The following is a 21,852-nucleotide window of genomic DNA, read 5'->3' on the forward strand; positions in this document are numbered from 1 at the left end:
TAGAGTCTATCATCAGTAAATTTATACAGATTCTCGAAACCATATCATAATCCCCCCTAAACAGTAAACAGTACTTGGATGACCATTGACCATAACGTTCACTTTCACATATTACTTTGTTTTCAAATTCAATAACAAAGACACTTTCCTTTAAAAGGAACTGTTTGCACAAAAGTAAAAATTCTGTCACTTACCTCATGTTTCATTCAAAGCTTGTATATGACTTCATATATTTTCAAGATATTATGAGAAATGTCTTCAATTTTTTTGTGTCAATGTTTGTGATATACGATTCAGACATGGAAGGAAGGAGGCAGGAACCGGCAGACATTTAAATAAAGTTTTAATATAAATAATAACAGCCGGCGGCCCCACACGGACGTAACATAAACACAAATATAAATACAAACATAACACAAGTTCGGGCCCGGTCCTCTCTCTTCGATGGTCCGGTCGCTCGTTCCTTTTATATGCTCCTTATCTCCTACGTGATTCGAGCCTGGTGTGCCCACAGCTGGTGCTTTTTCACAATTACTCACCGGACTCGAACCACGGTCTCGCCCCGCCTCCTCTATTACAGTTTGATTAAGAACGTTCTTCAAAATAGTGAGAATTTTTTGCCTTCTGATTAAGATAAAAAGTCACACAAGCTTTAACTGACATGAGGGCAAGTAAATGAACTATCCCTCTGAGTCACATGTGTGCTGTCAATTTCTTGGATTTGCCTATTACTACTGAATATTGTGGATTATTTGTTGGTTTATTAGACACTTGGTTTTATCAAATTCTGGTTAATTCATTAATAATGGTTGGTCATATGTTGGTTTTATTCTCATAGGAAAATAATGATGGCAATGGTGTATATGAACTGATGGGCAGAACAGGTATGTCTGTAGAGATGAAATGAATATAAAGACACATTTAGAGGGTCTGAAGACTAATTCATCCTTGATCTTGTATACTTCAACTCCATACAGAGAATCTTCAGCTGGATGATGCTGATGAGCAATGCCAAAATGACGATGAAGATCCAGAAAATATCTATTCTCCTATGGGTAGAGATGATGAAGAGTACGACATCCTTCTCACATCCAGCGGCTCCTTAGTAATGGCAAACCGACCCCCTGCGCCAACTCCCCGACCCGATTGTCTGTCCACCCCAGAGGATAAGACTCCATTCATAGCACAAGGTTTGAGTTTTCAGTTGGATTACCCTGGAGGAGAGCAAAAGAAGATGTTTTGAAGAATTTAGGAAAGCAAACATTTCTGGGGCGCTTTTGACTACCATCGAAATTCTTTTAAATATATTTTGTGTTAAAACCATTTTTTCCTACTATGGTAGTCAATGGTAGCCAAGAACTATTTGGTTTTCACTTCGTTCATCAGAACCATGAAATTGATACAGATTTGGAAAAACTTGAGGGTGATTATAGTAATAAATGATGACAGAATTTGTTTTTGGGGTGAACCGTCCCTTAAACAAACAACAGTGTATTAGTTATGCCGAGCCAGAGCCATTGAAAGAGAGCTTCGCGACAACGGAAGTTCACATTTTTCATGCGTCACGTGATTCATGGAGCCTTGAGATCATTCCAGGAAGTTAAGTTTTGACTTTCGTCTGTAAATGTGTTAAAAGTTTACCTTAATTGGTCTGCGTTACTAATAATTTCCGGGAGTATTGAGAGGCTCCATGACCCATATTGCTGTGAAAAAAACTGTTCCATTGGAGTCAGAGGAGTTGACGCGACTCTTTTTCTTGATGGCTCTGTGCCGTGCCAGTAAGAAACATTAGCTCTGTTTCAAAACCTGCACTCTAAAATGCCTCTTAAAATGATCTCATGTATCTTTTGTGAAGAAGGCGATCCCAGAATGCACTGCAAGCAGAATAAAGATATCAAACAAAGACAATTTATTCAATAGTAAAACTATTTGGACAAAATTGTTTAATCTCTAAGATTTAATGTGGGACTATATCATTTCTTTAATAAAAGCCACAGAGCTGACAGTCCGCTCATTACAATAGATGGAGTTGCTACACTGCCCCAGTTCAGTCAGTCCTTTGTGTTTATAAATTCTTTAATAGACTTGGGCAAAAGCGACCCAAATTTGGACCGTTCATCATAGCCAGCAAGATCTTAAATGTTCAATTTCAGTTGCATTAATAATTCAGTAAGATAAAGGTACCAAGTGACTTGTATTGTTCAAGCTTCATAAATCATTTATACCATTCTGAAGCTGTATTCATAAAGCATTAGAACAGCAGCGCGATCACACTCTCTTTTGATCTCAAGTCAGAGCAGCATCCAAGAATCTCCATCGTCTCAGGCCGCGATCTCTTCTTCTATTATAGCCAGACAGCAACAAATGCTTTAATTTGTGAAACAAGCCAGTGTGAGCCCTGTTTGCATTTATACTGCATTAAGGTAAAGAAGTTGTCTCTTATAATGTCAATCTCACCACCTACTTCATAGCTATTTATATTTTCCAACCATTTCTAAATCACCTTTGACCAGCACATATAGAGGAACAATTGCTTAGCAACTAAAAGTTACAACACATCAAGCTATTACGGACACACACAGCCATGTCTCAAGGCAATTGTCCAGCGCCATGCAGCGTTTTAGAAAATGTATAGCATTTATAGAAAAAGTCATATATTTTAACCAAGAGTCTTATGTGTCTGACTGTGGTGAGCCATCTTATGTGTCATTTGGACAACATTACTGTCAGGCAAAGCAATAGATATATTTACAGCACTATCACAGGCTATTTTGCATAAAACAGATGGTAATTAACTAGTGTTTCTGTGGCAGACTCGTAATAGCTTCATATTTTACATTTTAATAAAAACATATGCACTGCAAAGGCTTACAATCATTAAATCTCTCTCTGTCTCTCTCTCTATCAATCCCCAAAACCTTTACTCCTTGCTTTACCTACATCTGTACCTTTCTCTTTCCGTGACTTTTCTGTGACTTTGACTTTTCAGTGAAATTAATGCATATTGGTTTCCTCTTTACAAAAATATCTCTGTGCTTGTTTGAGATATCCAGCATTTAGGAAGACGGTTTTTATTTACATACAGTAATCAACATCTGTTGGAACAATAAAAAGGATCAATTGAAAATAGGGAAAGTATTGAGAAAGCTTTTGATTACAAATAAATTATGCATTAAAGTTCCAGTGTATGAAATTTAGCGGCACCTACTGGTAAGATTACAAATTGCAACCAAAGGCTCAATCTAACACTCCCCCTCTCTTTCAAAGGACTACGGCTGACACAGAACAAAGATGTTGTCAAGTTTTTGCTTCTTTGCCGAAGGAGATAAGATATTTATTACAAAACGTACTGTGTAGAGAGTTTGCCCGTTTAGGCCTAGAAACAACATGGCGAATTCCATGCAAGGGTTACGCACAGTGTATGTAGAGAGAAATAGCTCATTCTACTCAACTTTATTCATATAGCTCTTTTTACAATTTTAATTGTTACAAAGCAGCTGTACATGAGACATATTGACTATAAGTTAAAGTTATACCTATAAAAATAAGAAACGGTGAAAACACAGAAGGCACACATTCCCAGATACAAACGCTCCACACACACAGCATGCACATGTACTAACACTAATACACAGACAAGCACGCACACACACACACAAATGCACGCGCACACACACACACACACACACACCCACACACACACACACACACAGACACGCATAACACGCATAGTGAAAGCACACATTTAAGATAAAGGAGAGAAAAACACAGGTCAAATATTAAACAGACTATAAATTCCTATATGCAACATTAATTATGTAAAACTTAAAAATTCTTATTGTAAAGCAGCCCACCGGCCAGGCAAATAGTGCAAAACTGTATGCCAACGTTGGCGAGGAACTCAAAACTCCAATCGTGAAAAAAACCCTCAGGAGAACCCAGGCCCAGGCTCGACATTGCTTGCACAAGAAGGCTAAATCAAAATAAATAAACTTACTAATAAGGTTAATTATAGATTTAATAGTATCATTAATAATCTAATTAATTTTGTTGTGAAGACATGTCAGGTCGCCGCGTCCTTCTTTATCCAGCTCAATCATCTCAGCTCTTGTCAGGTCGCCGCTTCCCATTCTCCGCTCTACCATCAGGTCTGGGCATGAACTGCATCCTGCTCGCTGTGGAAACCTTGTAACAATGAGACAAGACTGGCTGAGAGTAGAGCACTGTTCTGCACTCTTTGATGCAACAAGTATATCAGTTGTTATTGGAAGTCTTCCGGGTTTCGGTTGATCTTACTAATGCAGCCCAGACCCTCAGAGGATTTATTTTGGAAGTGTAGTGTATTCAAGATTAAAAAGATGCGTCTTTAGTCTAGATTTAAACCGATGGAGTTTGTCTGCCTCCTGGACAGTGCAGGGAAGACTATTCCATAGTTTTGGCGCTAGATAGGAAAAGGATCTACCACCTGCTCTTGATTTGAAATGCTAAGTATTACCAACTGACAGGACGCCTGAGAGCGTAATTACTGAGGAGCTCAATCATTTGTAACTCTGATCAAAGCAGTCTCTGTACTGTGACATGCTCAAAATCCAGGCTGGAATTCTTCATTGTTGTCATTGAGTTGTTATTGAGTTGAAACTACTTTTTCCAGAACTTTAGATGAAAGGTAGATTTGATATAAGCCTGTAGTTCCCTAGTTCTCTAGGGTCGAGTTGGGTTTCATTGTCAAGGGGCCTTATAACAGCCACCTTATATGCTTTAGGCACATGTCCTAATGTCAGAGATGAGTTAATAATACTACGAAGATGATCAATATATATTTTTGGGAGCATCTCTTTCAGTACATTTGTAGGTATAGGGTCCAGCATGCATGTTGTTAACTTGATTTTAGACAGTTCATTGTGATCTACGGTAATAAATAATTGCAATTTCTTCTTAGGGGCGCTGTTCGTTTGTTCAGCGGGTTTCACTTCTGGTTGCATTGTTATACTTTTTTCTCTAGTATCTTGGATTTTATTTGTGAAGTAGTTCATAAATTCATGATTGTTATGCTGATGTCTAGAATCTGAAGTCCCATATGTGATAAGAAAAACCTGGGTTTGTGCTGGTTTTTCTTCTATTAATGATGAAAAGTAGGCGGATCTAGATGTTTTCAGGGCTTTCCTGTATTTTCAAGTACTATCGTTCCATGCTGTACGAAACACCTCTAATTTAGTTTTCTTAAAGTTGCACTCCATTTTTTCCGGCCTCTTTCTTTAGAGCCTGAGGGTGTTCATTATACCATGGTGTTGGGCTGCCATTTTTAATCTTCTTTATACGCAGAGGCGCAACTGTGTCTAGCGTTTCCAAGAAGGTGGAGTTAAAATTTGCAATGGTAATGTCAAGATCTTCAATGTTATTTCTCATGCTAGAGATTTGAGACAATTCAGGCAGATTATCGAGAAACGTGTCTTTGGTAGTTTAAGTCATTGTTCTACCATATTTGTAACAATGAGTTTGATTTGCAGCCATAGGCCAGTGAAGCAAACATAATACCAGATAGAAGGATTTTAACGTCGTCCAAATTTATACAGTGAGAGATTAAATTAAATTTTGATTAAATCTAAAGTATGATAACCAAGGTGACTGGGTCCTGAGTGCTTGAAACCAAGTATATTTACTGCATTTGCAGAGTGTTAAAGGGGCCGCAGGTCTTTAGGGACAGTTCAGGACCTGCTACTGTTTTGGTGTCCGATTTCTTCTCCCGTTGTGTGGTGTGCGGCGGTTCTGTGGTGAGCTGGATGGGTGGGTGTGGGTGGGTGTGTTGGGGTTAGAGGGGGTTGGGAAGAAGCACCGCTACAGTGAGTGGGTTTCTTTGCTGGAAATACAGTGTGTCATAATGAGTCTTCACATGCCTCTCCTTTCCAAATCTATAAAAAACAAAAATAGATCTTCCTATAAACAAAATAGATAACATTATGTGTTATTATGTGTCTTATTTACATATATATGTGGATTCTTTATATTTCAACAATTCTATCTTGCCATTCTATCAGAATGTATGCAAATATATACGGATAGACACACAAACGCAAGTTGGGCCACTATGACAGCATCTGCAACCAATCAGAGCAGCTTAAGGGTCCAAGCATGGCCAGCATTGCACATTACACATGTTTTCCATCTCTCTTATTCCACAACATGAAAATACAAAGAGAGAATGGGAGCGAAAGCAATGTTTTTCCATCTATTTCTACAGAGGGTCTTTCGCCTACGCGCTGATCAGATTTCTACGCCTACTCGGGAGGTTAAGAGCCTCCAGAGGAGGGGCCAGCGTGTGCTGTGCTTCTGGACTCAAACTCCTGCAACTTCACACGTGTATCCAAACTTGTGATAACAGAGAAAGAAAGCCAGCAAGACAGATTTTCACAAGGGAATGTGAAAGAGGATTTCCCTACTGTCCAGGGCTGATGCATACTTAAGATTCCCTATTATTATTCTCTTTTCAGTCGTTAGTATTAAAACTAAGGCTAGGAGATTTTGTGACTGGTAAAATGAATGTTATATGGAATGTCATCCATTATTGGTCGCCCCTTACAAAAAAGATTATAACTATATCCGTTTCTTTAGAGAGAGGGAGTCTGTGTTGATGTCCAGTCTGAGCTCATTCAGTGTTGTTTTAATTCATGCCTCCACCTGGTGGACTTTTCAGGACACTGCAGGCAATTTTCACTTGTATGGATTGTTAACTGTTTCTATAACTACTTGATAATCCTGGCGTAATGTTTTTATGTGATTAAACAGTTTTCCAGAAGAGAAAGTCACAAGATGAAACCCTATACTCTCTTCCACCAAGACAAGGTGAGTGTCTGTCTGTTTCTAAAATAACAAGAGTAGTAATCAAGTGAATTTAAAAGAATTTAAAGTAGGTTTCGTAATGTCATTTTCAGATTTTCTGTATGCCTTTAATTTTCCTACATTGTGTTCTTCTTGGTGACAGCAAAGGCGAGAGACAGCATCTCATCCACGTATGACACCTTTGTGCCCACTCAGCCGCCAGGACTGGACGAGCTGATCAAACTTCAGGAGCATGTGAAGACAGGGGCTCTCAGTATAGATGATGCCCTTGATCAATTCAATGACTGGCAGAGGCTTCAGAGAGGAATGGACAGCATCCAACAGGTGATTAAAGTACAACTATTGCTGTTTCATGTGTGTTTTAGAAACACATGAGTACATTACTCGATTGGAGCACATATTGTAGCTGCCCTCCATCCAGCCCCACACACCTAGTCTCACACGTGCATCTATTATCCTGCTTTCTGACTATTCTTGTTGCTTTACGATTTAATTTTGTGTGCTTACCATTTGAAATAACCTCCATTTTTTATGCGGAAATGCACATTTAAATAGATTTATGGTGACATTACATTACGAGTGTTCTCAGCTGTGCACTTAACAGCTTTTAAGCATAGAAGAACTGGGGATAAATCCAAAATACATTTTTGTGGACATCAAGAGTGCTGTGGAAAATGTGACGCTAATTATAGGGTCGTTTTAATTAATGCAAGCAAACTAAATCCTTCCACAGACGGTGAATCCTGTTTACATGTGGTGGTCACTAGAAGGAAGCGATTCTTCTTTCTGTGATCATGTGATTCCGGATGGCTCATCTTTACAATTATTTTTCAAAACTTTTGAGAAATTACACTAGACCCTTAATTTCTTAGAAAAAAATTACATTTACATTCATGTTTTTTCATTTGGCAGAAAAAATTTGTCCATACACATTTGCATATTTTCATGTTTGTTAAGTATTAGAAAATGGCACATGCAGACAATGACAATGGACAGTGACAATATATACTGTAAGACCTTACAGTAACTGTGCTTTATATGATATCTCTAAATACTAAATTTAACTAACCTTACACCTAAAATACAGAAGTGTCCCTAATAGCAAATTGCCAATATTATATAAAATGATATTCAGACATTATAAAAAGAAGACATATTGTAAACAGCTGAACTATTTCTTTTCCACAGGAGAAAATCCAGCAGCTAAGGGCGAGTATCATTAACAACAGAGAGCCCAATGAAAGTGTCTACGGTACGTTTCATTCAACTGCTCCTTAAACATACATGAATTTGAGGTAAATCACTCCTTAACACGTGTATGATAAGACTTTAGACCCCCAATAAACAGCTGTTTGACGTAGTTATTTAAAGTTCTGATGGTTTATGCATCAAAAATCTTTTACTCTGAAGAAACACCATTCTGCTTGTATTGTTCATTGTGCGCCGTAATGAAGCCAGCCCTAAAACAGAGCGCTGTTTTGATAAGAAAAACATCTAGTAAATCATCATGATAGATTCCCCAATGCAAATATGCATAGAGAATATGAAAGAGAGAAGAAAACTGTACAAATGTACAAATATCCATGAGCTTACTGGATTTTTTTCTTCTATTTCAGATAAAATCAGCATCGTTCATCACTCAGGTAAGTGCCCTGCAATAAGAGCACTGAACCTTCAACTGTCTGCTGCATATCTGTGAAAATGTGAATTATGTGTCTCAGGGGAAGTTTTAGTGAGAAGGATGGTTTATACACAAGGGCATTAGTCTTTTTGTTATATCTGTTCGTAGGATTATATCTACGGTAGTAGTTTAAGAGAGTATATAAATTTAAATTGCATTTACATTTATTCATTTGGCAGAAACTTTTATCAAAAGTGACTTACAAATAAGAGAGCATATAACATTTTGTCAGCATGTTTATCACATGCGAGTATATTGCTTATTGTAGAACTTGTAGAAGAAAAGTGGCTCTAAATAGTACCAAAAACGGTTCTATTTTTATCTAAATTATGATCTGACAGAAGTTTGGTTGAGCTGACTCCTGCCGTATAAACGTGTTTATGCAGGCAATAAAGATAATGTTTGGCTAAAGATTCATTCATAACTTTTGTTGACTTTGTGAATGTCTTTGAATTTCCCCAAACCTTTAATCCAAAGTCAGACCTGCAGCTGCTCAACTGTGAGTTTGGCTTATGATTCACCTAAAACAGAGACAAGTACATGGGCTATAAGAACACACATAACTTCCATTTCCAGAATGATTTAACATTTAATAAATTATAGGGTATCAACTTCAAAAGAAATATGAATAAATAACCTTTTTGAAACACCAAGACACAGTTGTCAGACTTCTTTGCTGATGAAGGCTTATTAGCACTGTGAGAAATACCAATCTCTTCCAAGTTCACTCCCAACACAACTCTGAAATATTATTAAATAAAGCTAAATACATGTTGTTCCACATTCTGCTTAAGAAACATAAAGATAATGTGCATGAAATTATTTTAGAAAAGGATTATGGGAGTTATTTCTGAACCAATTGAAGTAAATATACAATTTCACCTGTGTTTACTCTGGTTTTAATAATATTGTAAGGACTGAGCTCTACTGTTTCATGTGTTTATTCAGACCCGTCCCCAGATGAGTGTAGAAGAGCAAGCAAGCAAATGGAGACCGATTTCTACAGCAAACCCCTTAAAGGCCAGAATGTACGTTTCTGAATCTGTTAATATATTAGTTTTAATTTAACCCATTTCCCAAACATACACTAACACTTTGACTAAGCGTATGGATTTACTTATTCAGTATTTGTCATTTGATATTATTTAATCTGCTCTTTTTTACAGTCACATATCTTCAAGAAGAAAGACAAACGGTGAAAGTACAGCAGATAGAAATCAATGATAATGAAGGGTATTAATCGTTGCAACTTTTATTAGTCTCAAGGTTTACATGCAGTCTAATGTTTTGCAACATGCATTTGGATGTTACTGTTTTTATAATAAATGAAAATGATTTACCTTTATTGATTTAATATTACTCTAAGTTCAGTCATCTTTATTAAAGCCACTCTGAATTCACAACAAAATTCATCAAAGCAGAAATTGAATCATGTTAATCATAAAGTGAGTTAATATCCTGTCAGTCAGTGCAATATTTTATTTGACATTTTCAGGTTTATTTCATTTGCAGGTTTATTTATCTCTATTCTTGTTTTTTATTCATTACTGAGATCATGGCTTATGATTAACTTCAAATCTTAAGATTGTAGAGCTTGTATTTGTTTATAGAAAGATTAGTTTGGATCTTGTACCGCTGCTTTTCAACTGGTGATGTACTTTAACAGATGTAATATACACATTTTTATTTCTTATTGCATTGGTAATATTCACATTTCTTAAATATTTTTGTCAGTTTAATTTATTTTAATTAAAGTTCAAAAAAGAAAACATGTCAACATCTAAAATAATTTATTGGATGCCAAAAGAAAGTACTTTGTAATTTCACATATATTTTTTATTCTTTTTTTGGAGTTTGTTTGTTTAACTTAATCGATATAGTTGTATCTAACATATTTGTATGTTTTTCTTGTTCAAACACAATTGAAATGTGTAATACTGACACAAATAGGCGACTCTTTGACATAACTTATTTCCATTATATTCCATAAAATAAAATAAGTAGATGAACTTCAACTGGGTGAATTGAACAGACAAGAAAATCTTAAATTCAAATAAATCAAAAAAATTGTGTGGAAATAGGTGTCATAATAAAATTAAATTAATCCAAGAACTTTTTTGAGTGTGATAATTATTTTAAAACAAATGTACTACAGAAATCAACAGAGAATGAACCAAATAACCTTATATTACAAAAATATATTTTAAATTTAAAATAATAAAGTAAATTTGGATAAGATATCTGTTAAATTACTAAATGTGAAATGTATATATAGACCTGGTTTCACAGACAAGGTTTATGGCTAGTCCCGGACTAAAATGAATGTTTGACCTATCTTAACTGAATATACCGGAACTTGCCCAGAAATAAATTAATATATGTTAGTGCCATCATTTTGTCTCGAGATGCACACCAGTATTGTATTCTTCTAAGGTATTTTTATAAAAGTGACATAAATATCTTAATTCAACTAAGGCATAGTCATGGCTTAAGCTAAGCCATATCTGTGAAAACGGGCCTTCCATTTCACTTTCTTTCATTCTTGAATGGACTGTAGAGAAATGCTCACAAGGGGGTGCTGTTTCACTTAGCACGGCAACCCAGGTTTCTGGATTCTCAGATCTAGCATCTTGTTCTTGCGGGCATTTTGATAGACAAAAACAAAGCCATTGCACATCTCATTTTCCCAGCAGACCTCTCTGTACCATACGGATCATAGATTGTAAGTAAGGGCACAAACAAGCGTCTGGGAGAAAGCCGCATCTTCACAGAGCAGTGAGGTCTTCTCACATGTTGTTGTGGTGTCAGGGGACATGGATCTAATGTGGCTCTCCGATTCGAGGCGAAACCCCGGGAGCGGCGCTGGTAACCCGCTCTGCCTGCCAACCCTAGCAGCTGGACACATTTGCATTATCAATCATGCTCTTTGTGAATAATAAGTATTAAAGCTTTGCCTCTCCGCAGTGCTTGCATCAGCCAGTTCTGCCTCCAGAGATGATTCGCGTCCCGCTGCCCTGGTGGCATTTGTGCCGTGTGTTTCCCTGTCACCTGCTGTTCTTGGAGAGAGATGGGCTTTCAGATCCAAGGCCTGATCAAGCTTCGACATTCCCTCTTCAACTTTCAGAGCGTTCTGTAGGATAAAAGATGCCCCGCCAGTCCGAACAAGATGTCCAATCCTTCCATCTTGCATGTTCTGTAGTGTCAAATTCTGGTCAGTTCTCACGCAAGAGAAAAAAGTCTGTTGCTAGCATCTGAAAGCCTTGTTGTTTGTTGCCAAAACAAATATGATTATTGATACGGCAAGCCTTTGGCATCTTATAGAAATTCACATCATGAGTTCTCAATTTTGTCAAGCTGGAAGTGAGATGATAAACCCTACACAAAGGATTAAGTCTTCCCTGAAGTATAGAGCTTTATCGGGGGGTGAAGGGCGGGATTAGAATTTAGATGTACCAACAATGCACGTAATGCCTCGAACCGATAGAGATCCGACCCGGCTGAGGTTCACACTTGATAGCAAAGACTGAACCCTGGGAAACTCGTGACTTACCTCTGCCATTTCCATCTTATTAGACATTTCATTTTGAATTTTGTAATGTAGTCATTTTACAAGGTGATAACTGAAAATCGAGCGATATCCCAGTTTCATATAAAAGACAAACACAGGTACATACAAACACAAAAACATATCATCTTCCCATCCCTGTTCCTTGATTTAATCATACACAGCTGCTCCCCCTTTGCACCTTAACAAAAATCAGGCAATTTCACAGTCAGTGGCATTCTTTTTATCCCATAATCCCTCTGCATGTGTACAGTATATGTGACCCTCCCTAGACAAGGGCTAAGACCGCTGCCGGGAACCTCCGGTTGGGAAGAAGAGCTTTGATTTGAGGTCCTGCCTAGGGAAGAACCAAGCCGTTGTGAATGTTGTCCGTGGAGTTCGTAGGGACTCACCTCCCCCCATCTGCCACCTCCACTTACAGATCAGACTAACGCTGTTGTGTTTGACAGGTACATTAGGACAAAAACATTTAATAAGTCCCGTGTTAAAGCACCCAGTTACTTGTACACTTAATGTTAGCATTAGCAAAAACATTACAGCATTTATAACCGCATGTGTCCATTTATGAGAAAATTGTACTTTAAGTTTATTTTATTAAGTATACTTAAGGTCAAGGTTTTATATTACATTTTGTTAGTATAGCCTACTATATGTAGTAAGTATACTAATATCGACACTATTTTAATACTGTTCTGGCCGAAATTGACCTACATTTTAGTTTATAAAAGTGTTCTTTTAAATGTAACTGTTCATTAGTACACAAGTCGTAAAGTGTAACTTTTACTACACAAGCACATAATTAGTTAACTATTTAGCTTCTTTCTTTATACCGCAGCTGCACTATACAAATGAACTTGCATACTGATAGTTTGCTAGTTCACACTTGAACAACATTTTTTAGTTTATAAAAGTACTGTAAACTTTGAAGCACACTCTGAGTAAACTTTTAGTTTAATAGTTTTATCCTGTAAGTGTACTTGCAAGTTAACCCAACATTGTAGTTAACTGTTTATATATTATTTATATTAGGCCTATATATTATATTGTTACTATGTAAACTTCCAAATTTATAAGGCAGAATGTAAAGATATGAAAGATGTGATGTCATCTCTAGGAATCTCAGGCTCTACTCTGCGCTAGTTCAAATCCTACCTCTCTGGCAGACATTTCAGGGTGTCATGGAGGGGCTCGCTGTCCACTGCTCACCACAGGATCACTGTGGTCCCTCAGGGATCGGTGCTTGTTCCGCTGCTTTTTTCCATCTACATGACGACCTATCATATGGGCACATGGCTTCTCGTATCACTGTTATGCTGATGACACCCAGATCTACATCTTGTTTCACTCAGACGATACCACTGAAGCATCTCGCAATACAGCCTGCTTATAGGACATCTCAGCTAGGATGAAAGAGCATCACCTCCAGCTGAACACGGCCAAGACAGAACTTGTGTTTCCGGCACACCCCACGGTGCAACACGATCTCACCATGCAACTTGGCAATACCACAATCACTCCTTCTAAAACAGCCAGGAACCTCTGAGTCATATTTGGTGAACAGCTTTCCTTCAATGATCCCATTGCAAAGACAACGCAGTCATGCCGATATGCCTTATTCAACATTAGAAAGGTTAGACCTTATCTCACTGAACATGCTGCACAACTCCTTGTCCAGGCCCTGGTAATCTCAATGTTGGACTACTGCAATGCTCTCCTTGCTGGTCTTCCTGCAAAGGCTATCAAACTGCTCCAGCTGGTTCAGAACGCAACAGCACCCCTCATCTTTCAACAGCCTAAAAGGGCTCATGTGACACCCCTTTTCTTCTCTCTCCACTGGCTACCGGTTGAAGCCCGTATCAGATTCAAGTCGCTAATACTTGCCTACAGGACTATCACTGGATCTGCACCGGCTTACTTTCACACCATCCTGCACTCCTACACTCCATCAAAATCCCTGCGTTCAGCAAACCAGCGGCATCTTGTATTGCCTTCCCATAAGGGCAGTAAATCGCTTTCCCGCTTTTCAAAACTCCTTACTGGTGGAACATTCTTCCTAACTCGATCCGGTCAACCACATCTCTCACAACATTTAAAAAACTACTTAAAACCCATCTCTTCTGTGAATACTTGACAGAGAAATGAAAAAAAACACTAACCCTCTCTCTTTCTCGCAAAAGGTAGTGGTCTAGCTTTTGTTGAAACCAGTAACTTTGTATCGGCAACTATTGTTTTATTGCTCCAATATGACAAATCGCTTAGTGTTCCTTAAACTCTTTGAAAGTCACTTTAGATAAAGTTTCTGCTAAATGACTAGATGTAAATGTAAATTAAAACAATTCAAATTTGTTGTTATATAAGACTTAATTAAAACGTTACGTTGTTAGGAAAGTTGCCATCTTTGTTAGTCACTTGTACTTTTGCTAATAATAGATGTGAGAATAAAAAGTGGCGGTTATCCTTTCGTACATGCATTCTAGTTCTGTTGTGTGAATAGGACAATTTGACAAAAATCACACCTGTTAGTAAACACTCCCGTCAATCCCAAACATGGACCCTGCGAACAGAGCCATTTCTATTAAACCATGACTGGCTTGAAATGAGCCGTAAATGTTTAGTACACTTATTTAGCACCACACACGTTCGTAGTCACCACGCAGCTCTTATTAGTGTAAATGGCACTCTTCATTAACATGTTGCAAATGGTTTGTCCTCTTAATGTTGAGTGTTTGTAGTGCTAAGGACAATGCATCTAGTGATTGGCAATCAGCACATACAAGAGCCAGGTGTCCTCTGAGTGGGTTAGTGTGCTCTGCTCCTCAACAGATGTTTAACAAGGGTTTTCCCTCAAGTACTGGCAGAAGAACGTCATGTAGCGCAAGGCACTGACCTAACTTTTCACTTGCCATTCTAATGCAGCACTTTTAATGCAGCAATTATTTTCCCAAAACGCAGCTGTCATAATGGTCAAGTTATTGAGTGTCTGAATACTTTGTTATATAAAATACCAACAAACAGGCTCTTATAGCAAGCTACGACATGACTAACACCTGTGGGGAAAACGGCAAAATAAATAGTGCATCAATCACACCTAAAAGAGAAGACACATTCTCAGTCTTACATAAGGCCGGTCTGGATATGTTTAGAAAAGTGCATGAAACAGTCCCATATAGGAGAAACATCACAAATGAGGATATTTTTAATTCATTTTCCATTTTAAACTCTACACAAAAATAAGCATAAGATATTTCAAATGTACTTTACTATGTGTACTTAAACAGAGGTTAAGGGTGTTTTCAGATTGGGCTCGTTTGCTGCGGTCCGAAGTTGTGTCCGATTGTTACCTGCGCCACCTGCAGCGTTGGTTTGGTTTCAGATTCTGTCGAACCCTGGTGCGTTTGCTTTCATCTTTCGTTATCAAAAATGTGAACTCCGCATGACAGAAAACAGAACACGGATCAATATTGTGTGTTTATTAATTTGGTGCTATTTTGCGCAGCAGAGTAAATGACATTTGGGTTTACTGTATGCGCGCTGCATGCAGTCAGCTTTCTGCTGCTTGCAAACAGACTATTTTGAGGAAACAGTGGATTGCATTGACCTGCCGCTCTGATTCTACTCACAACACTGAAATACGATGCAGCCTTCACCATCAATTTTTTGCTAACGCTGTGTACAAGATGCTGATTGCAGCCTCTCCCACATGCGCAGAGATACACACACTACGTGACTGATTTCAACCTATCCTAGAACATCACCATACAGTACGCCCTTTCCACAATGCATAACTAAACTTCCGCCTTTTCGCAAAGCAGTGTATCCTAACATCCGTCTTGCAACAAACAAGGAGAAGAAGAAGAAGAACTTCAACCTCCTTCAGGTAGTGTCGGGTTCGATAGCCAGGTGCGCAACCGGGTTCTCTTGCCACTTTCACATTAGCGATTTTTCATCGATCCGCTCCCGGTTCCAAACTAAACTTGAAGTGTGAAAGTGACATAAATTCATTTTTTATTTTGTTGTGGTACTAGTATAATATCGGTAGCATACTACAGTACTGGGGATAAAATCCGCCCACTTTACCCAGGTAAAAAATACACTATATTTATTTACACATCGAAGTGTATTATTTCACACATTAAGTTTGTACTTAATATACTAAAATATAGTATTTAATACTTCTTTTTATGGTCTCTAAAATTGCAAAGCTTGCAATTAATCGCATCCAGAATAAACTATTGTGTATACATAATATATGTGCACTGTGCATATTGATTTTGTATTTATAAACCCATGCACATGCATGTATACATTAAATAACAACATTAAATCTTAAATATATAATTTTAAATCAGCTGTTATATCCGCTATATCAATTTCAATCAAAAAAAAGGACAAAAATGAAATGAATTTAAACTAATTAAAACGTTAAACGATAAATGTTAAGAAACATCACCAGTTAGATGTTCAATATTGAAAGTCATTGTATGAATTAATAACATAAAGAAAGTTAAGAAATATGAAGTTAATCTTTATAATCTTTGTTGGCATCGGCAGATATCGATATCGGTGGAGACATCTAGTATCTGTGCACCTCTAATAAAAAGTAGACTACAGCTATGCTTTTGTTTGCTTTAAAGAAATATACTTATAGCACACGCTTGAATAAACTTCTTTTTTTTCTAAGGAAAGTTTTAAAAATAGAACAAGATAACCATCATTTTAGGAAGTGGCACCTGTCTATCAGATTGACAGATATTTAAATGTACCAAAACTTTACTTCCAATTTCAGAGTAATGAAAATAGCTGCAAAAAGTCTGTTGTGATTTAATCCTTCCTCCTGGTTTTTCCAGCTGGGGTTTTAATCTCTGCTTGTGCTTCCTTTTGTAAACCTGTTGCAGGCTCGAGAGAAGAGATGACTGTCCTTCTGTAAGATCCTTGAACGGGTTTTCTAAAATGTCATTTGCCCCCCAGTGGAACGCTTCAATCCTACCACCTCTCCCCAGTTCTGCTTTGCTGCCCCCTCTCCCCATCTACCCGTTTCCCAAAAGGCAAACAGCATCTGGTGCAAGGGCAAAGGTACACAGGACAACGTGGCCCCTGCCGACCCCTCGCCTGTCTGATCAGGGGCCAGAAGAGACCCCCGGAGTGTCGCTGTACTATTGCGTCTGTGCCTTAAAGCCCCTGCGCTGGAGCTTTGGGTAGATTAGCAGCGCTGGTTCCCACTGTAGGGCTTTTGTGCAGCAGCGCCCAGGCGAGGCCAAGCTGTCTGCGGCCACAGGGATGCGCTAATTCCTCTGCAGGTCAGCGGCTCTGCATTTCCAAGCAGCTCCTAAAAGGTCATTTCCGTTGTGGAGCAGCCACGGCCATCGGTGCCTCTGTAAAGTCCTGTTGACTTCCCCAAGGTCGGCTCAGAGATTGAATCAAAGCCTGCGATGATAAACAAGCTGTATCTTTTATTTATTTATTTTCAGATGGACTTTCATCTTTGAAGCTGATAGTTGTGTTTTTGCAAGGATGTTTTGACTGCTTGATGGGTCCTGGTAAAGTGCCGTAGTAGGTTGTGCTGTGTTGGGGGAGGGTTGATGTAGTGTGTTTTTGTAAGAGTCTTTGTGATTGAACAAATACTCTCAAGCATTAATGGGTCAATGGCAGAACATATTTATCTTTAATAAATGCCCTCATGGATGCTGAAGATCTTAACATAATGGATGTATGCTGAAAGTTTGCTTTGCTTGTAATATTTATACTCCGTCCGTGCACCAGACTGATGTCACAAATAATCTGAAGTGCATAAAATAACATGCCCGGAGAAGAAAATGATGCATTGTATTAATAATAAATATCTTTTAGGAAAGAGGTTGTATGATCCATGCATCTATTTAAACAGAGCTGCAAACACATGTTCTACATTCATTTGATCATCACAGCACCAGGATGGACAGTAACAGCAAAATTACAGCATCGCAAAACGCTCTCAACAACAACACAGTGGCAAGATCACTCCGATTTCAATAACAGACCCCCGTTCCTCAGAGAGGGTCTCACCAGAATTAGCTGTGCTCCTCAGCAATGAAAGAGATTAATTGTCCCACCACATGTGCAATAATAGCTTGACTCCATGCCCAGCCACTCGAGTGTGCAATGGCAATCCACAGAGTAATTGAGGTGATTTGGCAAACGCCGACTCGCATACATTGTTCCATAAAGACATCATCCTATGTCGCAGGAGGGCTACCCACATATTGCCTCAGCGAGTCTTTTGCCAAGGAAGTGGTGTAAATATGAACTGGGACACTGAGTGATCAAACAAAAGTACAATGGAATGGTCTCTGTCAGCATTATAAATCTGATTGGGCTTCTCACCAGCACAAGCAATAAACGCGGATGAATCTCTAAAATGCACTATAAGTGTTGCCTCTGGCCGAACATTAGACTTCTGCACATGTAAAAGATAGCCATGATGTCCTTAGAAAGCTGAAAATGTGTATGGCAATACACCTGCCCACTCCTGTTTAACAAAGACAATCGCATTTATCTCATGTGATAGTGTCAATACAGTGAATGAGATGTGAATAGGAAACAATAAGAAACTTGAGACTTAGTTCTGAAAATCTGATTGTATGCCTTGGAATGAATGAAAGGAATAAAATCATTGGGAGGATTTTCCAGTTTCTCTTTCCCTGAGGCTGTTTTTTGATATTTTTCTTCAGTTAGATGCAGGTGATGGGCGTCTGATTCCAGATGAATCATGCAAGACCCTCCCCCTGCCACCTATCGCCCAGGTTTTAAACTAATCCCTGTGCTCTTCACCAATGGACCCCCATGTTCTTATTAAATCCTGCAGGCAGGCTGAGCTCAGACTCGACACGTTGCCCTACACTTGCACATTCCCGATCTTACATGCTATTATTAAGTTTAAAAATGTTTAAAAGTGAATTTTGTTTTCAGAAGATTAGATCCATGCAAAGTGATGCAAGTCAAGTAACTTGTACTGTACTTGATCACATTTTTACCTAAAAGTGGGTTTGATGATATCAGTCACATGGAACACAATTATTTGGCACACTTTTTTCCATTTTATTGTTAACTGCTTTGTATTAATTATGTGTAAATATGCAATATACAGTATGTTGTGCCACAAATGTTGGGTTATTTTCAACCCATGGTTGTGTCAAACAGAGAACTAGAAAATAGAATATGTCCATATTTCAACCTACCATGGGTTAAAACCACCTATCATTTTGGTTTGACACAACCTTGCATTGGTTAATTTATAACTCAGCGGTTGAGTTCATCCCTTTTTGACACAACCGTGGATTGAAAATGAGCAGAAAATAAATGTGCTTTTTACCATACGTTGAGCATGAAAACCAGTGAAATCTCAACGTTCTTTTTGAACACCGTGGCTGCCAGCTTTACTGCATTAACTTCGATAAGCTGAGTTTTTCTCACCTGCAGCCAATGACGCCGCACGCTTCCATCAGGCCCCATATGCAAATCATTATTAATGGTGATTCATTTACTTGGCATCTCGTGCCAAGCTTAGCTATTAGAAAAAGAGAGTGAGAAAAGCGAAAAATACTCCCATGTTGCGGTTTTTAGGTGCCACCCCTCACCCAGCTTCCAAGGTTGCTATAGAAACTCCCAATCAGAGACTGTGTTCTTGGCGTGGGTTTCGGTGGCGCAGGTGGAATGCATATGGAACAATGGCCCATCTGGGTGTGCCAGTGGCGCCCATTTTAATCACACCGTTTCCACGGTGCTGGCTGATGGAGACGTTGAGTGGGCTGCTGGGAAGCGGCCAGACTTCATCATCGGTGGGCAGAAATGGACCATAGAAGGAAGATGTTTCAGTTTTGTTCAGATCCAGAGTTCCTCTGAAGGATTCACTCCATTGGTCATCCAAAAAAATTCAATTAAACGGTACACTTGACAATCGTAGTTTTTCCTCCAAAGACTGTCTATTCCTTCTTCTAATTATCGTTCTTTAACTCTTGTGTTTTTCTGCATGTATTTGAACATGTTCACTGTCATTCTGTTTCTCAACTTTTCTTTATGTTGTATGGAAAACCTCCGCGATAAAACATGAATTAAACGTAGCTTAGCTTACAACTCTGTGAGTGATAAACATATTCATACGGCCAAGCAACTATAACACAACCCTAAAGCTAATATTAACTTGCTGCGGACGTTGGGAAGATGTTTGTTTAATGAATCAATCATTCAGGGCACCTTATCAATTCAAGCACATTTAGAATGGGAACAGGCCTTGCGCAGGTTAATTAAAAGACAAAAGCCAAGGGGGGTGCCTGGCATCTCTCCTGGCCTAAGCCTGTTTATGCCATGCTGGGGGATGGGAATTTTGGGATAGGAATGTAAGAAGTCAACCTCAGGAACCTAGACATAAATAAATCTCCACATTTTAAAACCGTCAAATGCTGAGGGTATGTTTTCTTTAACATTTCTAATTTCTCAGATGCTAATGAAATGCCCTCAATTCTGAATGTACTACATTGAGGGGGTAACACCCAAAATGTTGTGATCAGTGTCCATCAGCATGGGTTGAACAGGTGTGGAATGGCATTAGGGTGAGTAATTTTGTGTTTTCTCTGTTATTTGGTGAATGAATAAACTGTGGAGAGATGGATCGAGAGTTTGTAACTATTTTAAATGCAAAATAATTTACAATATTATGTTATGTTAATAATTACCACAATAATTAAAATCATGCTTTTTAATATCATGTGTCACTCCCTAAACCCAATAAAGTATCATAAATTACTTTTATGACTAATGTATGTCCTTTTTGAAGCTTTAAAGTCCTGGCCCCCATTCCAAGGCATAGAATAGACTAGTGGGATTTACTTTATTTTGTGTCAATTTGCTTACTTTTTTATACACATTTTTTTTAAGTAAATTTAAACAAAAAATGAAGTTGTTATTTTCGGCATGATTTATATGAAGGTGAGTAAATTATGAGACATTTTTCATTTTCCTGTCAACTTTTTTTCCAAGTGTCCATTTAAATCCACCAGAAAATCCTTCGTTCGTCTGATAAACAGTTCTCTTCTTTCTCATTTGATCAGGTAATTTATTGGTAAAAAGCACCACAAGACACATGAGAGGCTTGTAGCAACATATACAGGTGTTAAAACATGCATTCAAGCCAAAAAGAGCTCATGTGCACAAGCATGTGTGTACATGAGAGTCCCGAGACACATTGCTTTGTATGTTTAGACACAGGGGGTCTTGAACTACTCAAGTTTTAATTAAGTCGCATATAGCAGGTCTGAACATCACTGAACATCATCACACATACACAACCAATTACATACACAATACTTCAGCTGCTAATATCAATTATCTGAATGACATATATATTCTTCTGTGTGCATATAGGAAAAAGTGGGTATTTATAGATTTAAATGCATCTCAGATGTAGAATTTCTAGTCAGACTTCAGAGAAGGTTGCCATAAGGTAAAGGCACACAGGCCTCATGAATAATAACTGTGTGATTGATGCTAATGTGTTAGGTGAGATGTACTGAGAATGTGGGTTCTCATGCCACTGTGATCTTGGTGTGTATGTGCCCCGTCTGCCATCTGCGGAGGGGTGGAGGGCCGCTGCAGTACAGTGAAGGTATTGTGTGTGTGCTGTCAAGGAGGGGAATGAATTTGTCTAAAATGGAGGGAAAGGATGGGACCCTGAGCTTGAGAAATGTTACCTTGAAAACTGTTGAATGAGATTTTCAAAGAATTCTATAAATATTTG

At 38.3% G+C, this 21,852-nt stretch overlaps 1 protein-coding gene across 1 annotated transcript in view; it reads left to right on the plus strand.

The window, feature by feature from the left end:
• LOC130425251 (B-cell scaffold protein with ankyrin repeats-like) overlaps positions 1-10,532 on the plus strand; it is a 30,721-nt gene extending 20,189 nt beyond the window's left edge. The window contains exons 8-15 of the mRNA XM_056751437.1: positions 839-884; positions 978-1,190; positions 6,784-6,840; positions 6,980-7,161; positions 8,026-8,089; positions 8,454-8,480; positions 9,467-9,546; positions 9,685-10,532. Of these exons, the coding sequence (XP_056607415.1) occupies positions 839-884; positions 978-1,190; positions 6,784-6,840; positions 6,980-7,161; positions 8,026-8,089; positions 8,454-8,480; positions 9,467-9,546; positions 9,685-9,717 (702 nt within the window). The 3' untranslated portion in view covers positions 9,718-10,532. The remainder of the gene's footprint in view (positions 1-838; positions 885-977; positions 1,191-6,783; positions 6,841-6,979; positions 7,162-8,025; positions 8,090-8,453; positions 8,481-9,466; positions 9,547-9,684) is intronic.
• Positions 10,533-21,852: the final 11,320 nt, after the last annotated feature.

The sequence above is a fragment of the Triplophysa dalaica genome, chromosome 1, assembly GCF_015846415.1.
Source record: "Triplophysa dalaica isolate WHDGS20190420 chromosome 1, ASM1584641v1, whole genome shotgun sequence".
NCBI lineage: Eukaryota > Metazoa > Chordata > Actinopteri > Cypriniformes > Nemacheilidae > Triplophysa > Triplophysa dalaica.